This window comes from Bison bison, unplaced genomic scaffold (assembly GCF_000754665.1).
Source record: "Bison bison bison isolate TAMUID 2011002044 unplaced genomic scaffold, Bison_UMD1.0 scf7180017864063, whole genome shotgun sequence".
NCBI classification, from domain to species: domain Eukaryota; kingdom Metazoa; phylum Chordata; class Mammalia; order Artiodactyla; family Bovidae; genus Bison; species Bison bison.
This window is the reverse complement of record NW_011494635.1, coordinates 14265483-14276933: the sequence shown is the minus strand read 5'-3', so window position 1 is coordinate 14276933 and position 11451 is coordinate 14265483. Positions and strand designations below refer to the sequence as shown.

At 42.3% G+C, this 11451-nt stretch overlaps 1 protein-coding gene and 1 pseudogene across 1 annotated transcript in view; one reads left to right on the top strand and one right to left on the bottom strand.

The window, feature by feature from the left end:
- Positions 1–1500: 1500 nt before the first annotated feature.
- On the top strand, positions 1501–2803 carry LOC104986181 (annotated as a pseudogene).
- Positions 2804–2859: 56 nt separating this feature from the next.
- Positions 2860–11451, bottom strand: part of SNRPB (small nuclear ribonucleoprotein polypeptides B and B1) — a 9176-nt gene continuing 584 nt past the window's right edge. The window contains exons 2-7 of the mRNA XM_010836519.1: positions 8965–9116; positions 7152–7263; positions 5157–5309; positions 4304–4442; positions 3849–3974; positions 2860–3016 (exon numbers count right to left, since the gene is read on the bottom strand). Of these exons, the coding sequence (XP_010834821.1) occupies positions 2979–3016; positions 3849–3974; positions 4304–4442; positions 5157–5309; positions 7152–7263; positions 8965–9116 (720 nt within the window). The 3' untranslated portion in view covers positions 2860–2978. The remainder of the gene's footprint in view (positions 3017–3848; positions 3975–4303; positions 4443–5156; positions 5310–7151; positions 7264–8964; positions 9117–11451) is intronic.

Genomic DNA, 11451 nt, shown 5'->3' with positions numbered 1-11451 from the left:
AGCACCACTTGTCCAACAGACTACCCTTTTCCCAGTGAAAGGTGTTGACACTTTCATGGTCAAATATGCAACGGCTTATTTCTGGGTTCTCAATTCTATTCCACTGGTCTGTATCTATCCTTATGCCAGTACCAGAGTTTTGATTACTCAAGCTTTGTAGTTAAGTTTTGAAATTAAGAAGTGAGATATCAAGATTGTTCTTGCTATTCAGTGTCCCTTGCAGCTTCATAGAATTTGAGGATGAGCTTCATTTCTGCAAAAAGATCTCTTGGAATTTTTAGATTGCATATAATCTATATTTCTTTGGGAAATACAGCCATTTTAATACTGTCTTTCAATTCATGAATATGGTAGGTATTTCCATTTTTTCTTTCAGGATGTTCTTGTCAGCATACAAATCTTCCACAACCTTGGTTAAATTGATTCCTAAGTATATTATTCTCTTGGATGCTGTTGTAAATGGACCTTTTTTCAGACTATAGATAGTATATAGAAATACAATTGCACTCTCCTAACTTGCAATTTTGCTGAATTCAATTATCACATCTAGGAGCTTTCTTATGTATTCTTTGTGATTTTCCACATACAGAATTTCCACATACAGAAAGGAAGAATACAATCTTCCTTTCCAATTTGGCTTTTTCCTTCTTACTCTGGGTAGAGCTTCCAGTATAATTTTAAAAAGCAGTGGTTGAAGTGGGGACACTTATTTCTGATCTTAAGGGTAAAGTTTTCAACCTTTCATTATGTTAGCTGTGGGCTTTTTTTTCATTAAAACACACACACACACCCACACACCCACACACACCCACACACACGTATCATGTTTATAAATTTCCCTTCTATTCCTAATGTGTTAGAATTTTATCCAATGTCTTCTTACTGAGATGACCATACAGCTTTTTCCTTGTCCTATTAACTTGTTACATTTGACTGTTTTTATACTGAACCACTTTTATTTCCCTGGACAAACACCTTCATTCTACAACGGTAGTCTCTCCTTTTCCACTAAGTTCTTTTACATTTAGGATGGTCCTCCATCCCATGCAGTAATTTTAGAATATTCACTTTATTTCTGTAGCCTTTTTAAGCTTGATGTACTAATAGAGTACTGTTTAGTGACCTATCGAACAGACTTTGGGTGGAAGAAATTGATACCCCACAACTCAAAAATCAGATTATATACATGCATATGACCCCAGGAGAAAGTTATACCAAAACTGTTCCTCTTCCAATAGGATTCATTTCATTTTTATTACTTGCTTCACACTTTTTGTATTTTGGCTGCGATGGGTCTTCTTGGCAGTGCGCAGGCTTCTCTTGTGGCATGCAGGCTCTAGAGTGTGTAGGCTCAGTAGTTGAGGCACACGGGCTTAGTTGCTCCAAGGCCTATGGGATTTTAGTTCTCCAACCAGGAATTGTCCCCTGCTTTGGAAGGTGGATTCTTAGCCACTGGATCAGAGATGTCTCAGTATTTGCTTCATAGTTTATTATAGAAAAATGATAAAGCACTGCTCAACCACCACAGACACTGACATTGTGAACAATGTAGGGGAGGCCTGCACCACCTAGAAAGCTGAATACAACCAGTGGTTCAATCACTGGTTTGCCAGTAATTTCCTCAAGGGGGATGGCTCCAGGGATCCATGCACTGGCCTCTTCAAGTGCTACCAGCAGTGTGTTTAGAAAGCAATGAAGGAGAAGATTCCTATTGAAAGACTGGAGTTCTTGGGCCATGGCAAAGAAAAACCTGAAAGTGCTTCTTGATCTTGACAGTAACTTTGAAAATGGACTCCTCAGATCAGGAAATTGAGGACTCTCAATCATATCAAAGACATGAAGATAGCCATCAATTTCACAAATTTAGGAAGGAGAAGTTTCCTTTCCTTCCTGCTTTTTCCTTACTTGTAAAAGATGATGAACCATCACTCTTTGCTTCTAGCTAGTTCTGGCAACTCAGTAGGAACTTCATGTGCTAAATAATGGAATTATTTGGGATTATGGTTGCAATACTTGGTCTAGGATCAGTTTTAGATATATCGTGTATGTAAATGCCATTAGGTTTGTCAGGATGACCAAGGATTCCTGACCTTTTGAGTTATACTTCAAAGGACATTCCGTTACATGCACCAAACTAGGGTGATCGTCCGTAGAAGCAACTGGTTAGGATCTCTCTTTTCTCTCAGGGAGTGAATTTTCTGGAAAGGATTCCCAGCGTAACAGTTCCAAGCAATGCTTGAGTAGTTTTGTTTTTAAATAGTAAATTAATTGTTAACATTGCTGGTGGACTGCGTTAGCCAAGAGGAAGACAGCTTTTAACAGTTCCCTTCGTTAACAAGAGGTGTCAGATCTCACATTAAGATGTGAAAACTTCCAGAACGGTGTGGGGAACACCATTTCAGAGCTCATGGAGTAGTTTAGGAATTAAGATCTTTAGAGAGGCTATGGAGAAAGATCCTAAATTGTAAAGACTTGTTGCCAACTTTCAACTTTAAGATGGAATTGTAAATTTAGTTTCTAAAGAAAATAAAGTGCTGCTTAAGAAGTTATCTTGATTAGTGCCTTCCAAAGAGGATATACCAATTCACAACCCTCACCAATACAGTATTAAAGTTAACAAGATGATTTTTGCCAGTATAACAGGTGAAAATGTCTGCTTACAGTTCAATTTTGTAATTCTCTTGAATGAGACTGTGCATCCCTGCAAATAAATACAGTATTTTACAAGGGAAACAGCTAAGGATTAGGGCTAAGGAAACAGGATTAGGGCTAGTTTTTCCAAGGCAACCCTTCTTGATTCTTATCAAGCACCCAATACATCAACAGTTTTTCTGAAAATAAACAAACATACTAGGTGCATTTGTAATATTCTCTTAAAGAGTTTATTATAAACTAGTGTCACAGGCCACAAGGAAGTAAAAGGACTATGTACAGCCTTACGGGAAACAGGCAGGGAGCTGAGGAGGGCCAAGATGAGCCTAGGGCCTTGGTGGGCGCATTCCCGGGGGAGGGGGCCCTGTAAGGGAAACCAGACAATCCGGTGAGACTCCGCGAACAACGGCTTAACAAACAAACAGGTGTGGTAACGTGGCCCTGGAGAATCGGGCCCAAGCCTCTGTGGAGCTACTTCCATAACTCTGTGGCCAAGGTCAAAGAAGGCCTGAAGTAAGAGTAAGAAGTTTAGTCAGTGCCTGATCTGCAACTCAAATCCCCACCCTACCCCAGCCTCCCACACCCGGCAGTTACCAAATGCTCAGAGGGGTACTTCTCTGGGGTCATGGGCTCCTAAGCTTACAAAGCTCAGTAATGGAAAACTATAAATACAGTGATCAGCCAGTTTGGCCACGGGTTAACTTATAGGCCACTATGGCTTCATGAAAAGAACACTGGCCTGGACACTGAGCTCTCTATGGGCCTGTTTCTCGCCTACAAAACAAAAGAACTGATCTGCATCAGCATTTCTCAAACTGGAGTTAAACAGATAATCCATAATAAATAGTACAGCAAAGCCCAGAGTCCCTCCTTAATTAATAGCCACTCCCAAACCAAAGGGCCTAAGACCTTTCTTGGTCATGCAACAAAATGCACTATTTTACAGTGACCAGAAAATACTGCCTTAGATACTGGAAGTACTGTGTACAGGGAGGTTCTCACTATTCTAAGAGGGAGGTAAGGTCCATTTAAGAAATGCTTGCTCCCTCTTTCCTTTCTGAACAAAGCTGTCCTCTAAGTGTTCACTTCCCTAAACTTAAGGCATAAAAGCCAAGAAGGTATGATCAAAATCCAACCTTCTAATTCCTAACCCAACCTAGCTCTAGGGAATCAACGCCACTGCTACAGGCACTTACCTCGCATCCCTGGGGGAGGAGGCCGCATCCCTGGTGGCGGCATGCCCATAGGAGTTCCTCGTCCAGGTGGGATCCCCATTGGGGGACCCATGGGAGGCCTCATACCAGGAGGTGGGCCCATCATGCCTGCAAGAGAAAAATCCCAAGAATACAGCTCAAGTGTCCATCATAGCAGGAAAAGTACAAAAGGTAGCAGGAAACGTACAAAACTGTTCACCACATTCTAAGACAGAGGGACCATTCCACCCTTCCAGTCCTTCCTAGCACTAGGACTTGAAACAGAGATAGAGCTCTAGTCTGGCTAGTTCCAAAGTCAGTCAACCAAGCTGGATCTCAGAGTAATCCTGCTTAATTACACAAACTCGTCATTAGTTTCAGTCAAGGGTATGTCTCATCATAAATCCAGCTAAGGCATCTTCTATCAACTAACAATGGACTCCTCCTGGGCTCCTCACCTGGAGGGGGTGCCCCTCGGCCCATGGGTGGTGGAGGACCTGCACGGCCAGGTGGGTACTGGGTTGGGGCCCCTGCAATACTGGCTGTGGCTGCAGCTGCAGCTGCTGCAACAGTACCTCTTCCTTGTGGGGTCATCACCTAGGAAGACACAGGAAAGAAGTTAGGCAGAACAGTACAGTGCAATGCAGTACCCCTCTCTCCTCTCCAACTTGGTAAAGAAACAGCAGACACCAAATCCACTGAGCTACAACTCAAAGCATCAGACTTCCTATCAAAACCTATTATGCCAGAGGAGATCAAGCGTGATCTTAAGTTCAATTCCTGTTTTCCAGGCCTAAGTTAAGGATGCCCAATCCAAATTAGATAAGGCATTTGCATGCTCAAACAGGCCTGACAATAGGTTGTAAAAGCTATAGTACAGCTGATCCTTGAACATGGTTTTAATCTGCCAGGGTTCACTTATAGGCATTCTTCTCCCTAAATACATACTACAGTACTGTGCACATTCTTGGCTTGAATCCATGGACATAATGAGCCAACTGTAAAGTTATATACCAATTTTCACCTGCAGAGTTGGCATTCCTAACACCCATATTGTGCAAGGGTCAAGATTTCAAATGTTGTGACAGAAATACTTTAATACAGTTGGTCAAAAACTTTTCATGCATCTCTTACAGCATCAAAATAATGCATAATAGCAAGCTTTCCTTTTTGCTTGACTCTCCAACCGTGTATGAAGCACAGTGAAATACTGATAGCTTGACAATCACAGCCTAGTTGGTCATTCTGGACTCAGATCTTCACTCTATCCTTTAATTACAGAAGGTGGTGCCCCTTCCTCCAACTCCTCACCTGTTGGGATGGACCACCAACCCCACGGACTGGCCCAGCAAGTCCTGCAGGAGCCTGAGGCATAGGAACCCCAGCTGGGATTCCTCTACCAGCAGCTCTGCCAATCCCTGGGCCCCCAGCAGCTCCAGCAAGTGGCACTCGGGCAATGCCAGTCTGAAAAATAAATATATGTTAATACACTTGTGGCCTAGAGAATAAGAAGTACACTTTGGAATATCACTGCCAAGAGAACCCCTCAGATTTACAGGGCATCAAAACACCTTCTTATAAACACTATCCATTCCTGTTAACACCACTCCTCCTCCATCCAAGATTATATGCCTAGCAGGCTAAAAGAACTTAAGAGTTTTAAGTCAAGAGAAGCACACACAACTCAACCAATATGCATTCCTATGAAAATTAAATAAACAAACAGCTAAGCCTCCACCCAAAAGGGTGTCTATGTTAGATCAGAGTTTTGACCTGACAAAGAGATATGAGGTCCAGTCCCAGCTCTGATTCTCACTTGGTGGGTGATAGTGGGGATAGTGGGCAAGTAATCCCACCATTCTAGTACTGCTTCCTTATCTGCCAATGAAGAGGTTTTAACAAAACTGGTTGTGGTCCTGAAGGTTTACAATTGGCTACATTAAAGTAGCAAATTCTACTGGAAATAGATACCAAAGCTATGAATAGGTCCATAGGCCTTGAATCAGAAACACGGTAACATCCTTTGTATATAAGAGTCTAAACAGAAGGAAAGAACTAGGATAAACTACTCTGCACTCACTTGAAAGTATCTTTAACATGACTTTTGAATACAGCAACTTTGGAAAAATGTTTACAATGTTAAGTTAAAAAGCAGACTGATACATACTTATTACAAGTAAAAAAAAAAAACCCAACATATATATATGGACAAAAATTAAAACAAGGTAACAAGATTATTCCTTTAACAAACAGTATCTTAAAAACAAAAAAGGGAAAACAAATTTGGTTAGATTCTCTAAAGCCTCTTCTATTTCTAAAGGGAGGCTGATGTTAATGAACCAATACTGCTGCTGCTGCTGCTAAGTCGCTTCAGTCGTGTCCAACTCTGTGCGACCCCAGAGACGGCAGCCCACCAGGCTTCCCCGTCCCTGGGACTCTCCAGGCAAGAACACTGGAGTGGGTTGCCAGTGCCTTCTCCAATGCATGAAAGTGAAAAGTGAAAGGGAAGTCGCTCAGTCATGTCCGACCCTTAGCGACCCCATGGAATGCAGCCCACCAGGCTCCTCCGTCCATGGGATTTTCCAGGCAAGAGTACTGGAGTGGGGTGCCATTGCCTTACTGCTTGGAATCAAATGACAGTTTCACTACTTTCCAGCTGTGCCACCTTGTGCAAGTTACTAAACTTCAATTTGCATTATCTATAAAGTGGGAATAATCTATCTCAAAAGACTGTTACATGGATTAAATACTGAAGGGCTTGGCAAATAGCAGATGCTTAATTAAATATTAACTATTATTCCACAACTTTACAAAAAATATACATGTATTCTATTGTTTGGAGTTACAATTTTTTATGGTCCAACTTCCATGCATTGGGGAAGGAAATGGCAAGCCACTCCAGTGTTCTTGCCTGGAAAATCCCAGGGACAGGGGAGCCTGGTGGGCTGCCGTCTATGGGGTCGCACAGAGTCGGACACGACTAAAGTGACTTAGCAACAGCAGCAGACTGTCATCACATTAAGAACTGACCCAGGAGGCCTTAAGTGCCTCTTCTATTGACTATGTACATCAACTAAGAAAAGAGGGATTTAAAGTTACAAACCCTCAAATCCTAGCTCCTTACTTCTGACTTGCAAAGTAACCTCTTTAAGATTCTGGTTTATTATCTGTATAAGGGAAACAGAAACCAGAAGATACCTGTGAGTACTGCAGTGAAACAGAGAACCCCACACAGGGCCCAGCTCAGGGTGGCACCTCCCTTGCACAAGGTTCCTGGCCTTGCACTGGCTCTCAGTTCTGACTTACATCTTTTGGAGGTGGTCCCTCTACTGTCATTGAGACCAGGTTCTCCCCTCGAAGTAGCACAAGACCAAGGACTCGCTTCTCTTCTCTCTCTGCTTGTTTTGAGTTCTTTGGTCTAAAGACAGGTTTAGGAGAAGAAACAAAACAAAACAAAAAAAGCATTAGAAAAAGGGTAAAGTTCATATTCACCTACCTAGGGGCCCTCAAAGACTTGTTTTACACTAAATCTACTGACAGGCTAAACTTGTAACCTCCCCCCATCAGATGGTTGTGTCCCATGCCAAGAGAATGCACAGACCGAGAGACAGGACAAGATTCAAGAAAGCCCAGCCCTGGCTCACTCACAAAGCCACCATGAGAGCCTTTCCTCAGTCAACTCTTTGTTGCCATTACCCTTTTTCTTCCTTCAGCTTAAGGCTTTAACAATGTCAGGAAGGCAGTCAAAACAATTCCTCAAGTCAACTGAATCCCATTCACTCTACTTGCATGCAGTATCCTTCTAGTATTAATTCAATCCCACAGAACTATAACTCTGTCTCTCACCTCCCATTAGAAATAGAAGCCATAAAGGAAAAGGTTGAGATTAGCTACATAGAAATTACACTTCTATCCTCAAAGAACAAAAACGAATCTCCAAATACCCACAAGCAGAAAAGGATGAGCAAAATATAAACGAGATAAGACTGGGAAAAAGTAATTGCAACAAGATAGGGAAAGGAAAGTCAAAGCCAATATCCTAAAATTAAAGGAAATACAAAACACCTTGATTTTTAAAAATTACTTAAAGGTTTCACTTTAATGATTTTTATATAAATTTTCTGTGGGTGGTCATTTTTTCCTTTTTAAAAACTTATCTATAGTTCTTATTTTTTAAAAAAAGCATGTACTGCCCTTTCACAATTAAAAAAAAAATCCTTTATGGGTATCTTAAGTTTTTTCTCATATACTTCTATGTACTTTTAAAAAATATTTCTAATGGGCACATTTTCATTACCAGAATAAAGTTAGTCTCATTCAAAAATGTTGGCCACTCTCTAATGTGCACCTGGCACTCAGCCATCACTACCATTTTCTGTCCTATCCTTCTTGACCTCATGCCACAAAGAAAACAAAAGTCCCAAAAAGAATCGAAGGGAATTAACAGCCACTGGCAACACACTATGGACACTCCAGTGGCAAAAGAGAGCTGGATGGTCAAGGAAATTACATAACTTCTTTGGGCCTCAAGATGCCTTGACTGTAAAACAGAATGAAGCACTAGACCACATCTTTTACTAGGCTAGAAGCTTAAGATCTGTGAGTCCTAAGACAAGGGAATCATCTAACAAATTATGGGATTGTATTCTCCAATTGTTTCTATAAATGACAACAAAAATCACTGGCCCCAAACCCACAAGGGGAGTTGAGCACTTACCCTGAAGAGGGTCAGAGGCTTCTTAAAGCAGTTTCAGACCAGGCTGCACTGTGAGAGCCCTTTAGGCTACAGCTTTACAAATAGGCAATGAGGCCAGAAAATCAAGCTCTCCCCCCTTACACACCTGTGGGGAGAACATGAGAGCCCTTTACCCCAGTACCCAGGGGCACACAAAATCAGAGAAATAAAAAGCCTGGCAGCCCTCCTTACAACTTGTACTCTGCTAGAAATAAAGAGCAAGACTAAGGAAAGAGATTTAAGAAACTCTCCATTTTAATCTGCCCTGTAAAACAGGAGAGCAAACTGAGAGGAACCAGCCAGCTAGTCACCACCTATCACTTGCCCCACCCACCCAATCCACTCCCCATCCACTCAACCCCTCCCCAACAGCCCACTCCTTACTTGATCTTCCTGAACTCATCACAGTCACAGAGGATCAAATTCATATGCTTGTCAAAAGCTTTAAAGGTGCCAATGAAGATACGGCCATCTTGCAGGATACACCTCATCCTGTAGTCAATGTGCTGCAGCATCTTGCTGCTCTTGCCCACAGTCTGCAAGGAGAAATCAGCAGGAATGAGACTCAGCTCCTTTGGACCCACAAAACTGTTGTCTTTCCTTAAAACTTCTGCTGCAGCCTTCTTTTCTGTTTGTCTTTCTAAGTATTCTATCTTTCAACCACAGCCATTTCCTAGGAATTCTCTCACCTGTTTTCAAACCTGACCTGTTAGTCCCCCTTCCCGTAAAATCATCTTTTTTATATAACAATTGCCTTTGTCTATATTGTATATCTTTGTCTATGCTGTAGTCATGTATGGATGTGAGAGTTGGACTATAAAGAAAGCTGAGTGCCAAAGAATTGATGCTTTTGTACTGTGGTGTCGGAAAAGACTCGAGAGTCCCTTGGACAGCAAGGAGATCCAAGCAGTCCATCCTAAAGGAAATCAGTCCTGAATATTCATTGGAAGGACTGATGCTGAAGCTGAAACTCCAATACTTTGGCCACCCGATGTGAAGAACTGACTCCTTGGAAAAGACCCTGATGCTGGGAAAGATTAAAGGTGGGAGAAGGGGACGACAGAGGATGAGATAGTTGCATGGCATCACCAACTCAATGGACATGAGTTTGAGTAAACTCCGGGAGTTGGTAATGGACAGGGAGGCCTGGTGTGCTGCAGTCCATGGCGTCAAAGAGTTGGACACGACTGAGGGACTGAACTGGACTGAATGTTGTATATGTTTCAGAAGTGAGAGGGTAAGATGGCTCCAAACTACTGACACCCATGCATATTAGAGATTAGTGGCCATCTGCCACTGTGCAGATTACAGTTGACTCCGGTGCTGTGGAACACCAACATCCCATTAAAAAGACTGAGTTAAAAAAAAAAAAAAAAGACTGAGTAAAAGAGCTGGAATGAGACTGGCACTAAGAACCCAATCAATGAAGAGCCTGTTATCAGAAAGGAGATGATCAGCTTAGAAGAGAATGGAACCCCCAAATCAGTGATTTGTTAGTGTGTCTCCAAGACTACATTTAGAAACGTTAAAACTTCCTAGTAGTCAGAGTGCTAATGAGTTTGAACACATAATGAGAATATATAAGCTGCCATACTCCTTAACCCAACAACCTTTTCTGCTTCACAGCCTGGCTTCAAATGTAGTTGTGCTAAAATAGAGTATATAGACCTCAGAAGAGGACTGTCAAGTGCCCTTGGCAGTTACATTTCTATGAATAAACAACCTGGCATTTGTTATATCAGCCTCCCATCAGTCTGACCAGTCCTAACTCATCCAAGAGCCTTTGAGGTACCAGGCACTGTGCTTGCTACTCATCTCTGTGAGGTTGGACAAACACAGGTTTTCTGAACCTACAAATGCATGGATCAGAATCTTGACTCCTGTCACCCTGGAGACTCAAGTTATGTGGTGCAGTTTCTTTTACATGACCATTTTAACCAAACTGTACTCACAGCTTCTAACCACTCGGGTCTGAACCGTTACAGTAACATTTACTGCTCCATTTGTCTTCTACAGCTAATTCGCACTGGGCGCTCACTGGCAGGCACTGCCACAAACACTACTTATCTCATTTAATCCTTAAAATCAGACTTTACAGATAAGGTCAAGAGGCTGTAAGAGGTTAAGCTGTGCTGAAAGCTAGTCAGCCTGAATCCAGTGCCTATTCTTCTAACCAGCTCTCTAAACAACATCCTACTTCCGGTTCACCCAATATATAACAGCTACTTAACAGTTATCTTTCTGAACACAAGTAAGTACGTGTCCTTTTGCTTGTTAAAAATCCTTCAATGGCATCCCTTACCACCAACAAAATTAAATAGCATGTAAAGCCTTTAATAATCAGATTCCCGCCAATTCCTCCCACCCCCATTCTTCCCTTTCCCTCTAAGAACTTTCAACAATGCTACCCTTCACGCTTGGTCTTGCAGTCCTTCGAATCTATACCATTCTCTCCCATTTTCGCTGGGGGAAAGCCTGCGTCTTCTAGGACTCTGACAGGGATCACCAAGTCTAGAAAACATTCTTATCCCGCTCCCCGCCGTTACTTTTACTTAACGCTGAATTACCACTCCGAATTATGTTACCCGTGTCTCCAAATAAGAGTGAACGCGGTGAAGAAAGGAAACACTTCATTGTGTAGCCCCAGGGCCTGAAAAGTCTGGCATACTCAAGCATAAATGTATGCTGAACAAAAGAGCTGAACTTTTCCTCCCTTCACTCATCCTCCGTTCCCTCCTCCCCATCTACCAGAATCAAGACTGTTTCCGGCCACAAGTCGTTCCACGTCTTTCCGCAACTCCTCGGACCCTCACCCTTCCCAAGTCTGAGCCTCTCACCGGGTCTTAATCGGTCCTTTTACGGCGCTAGTGC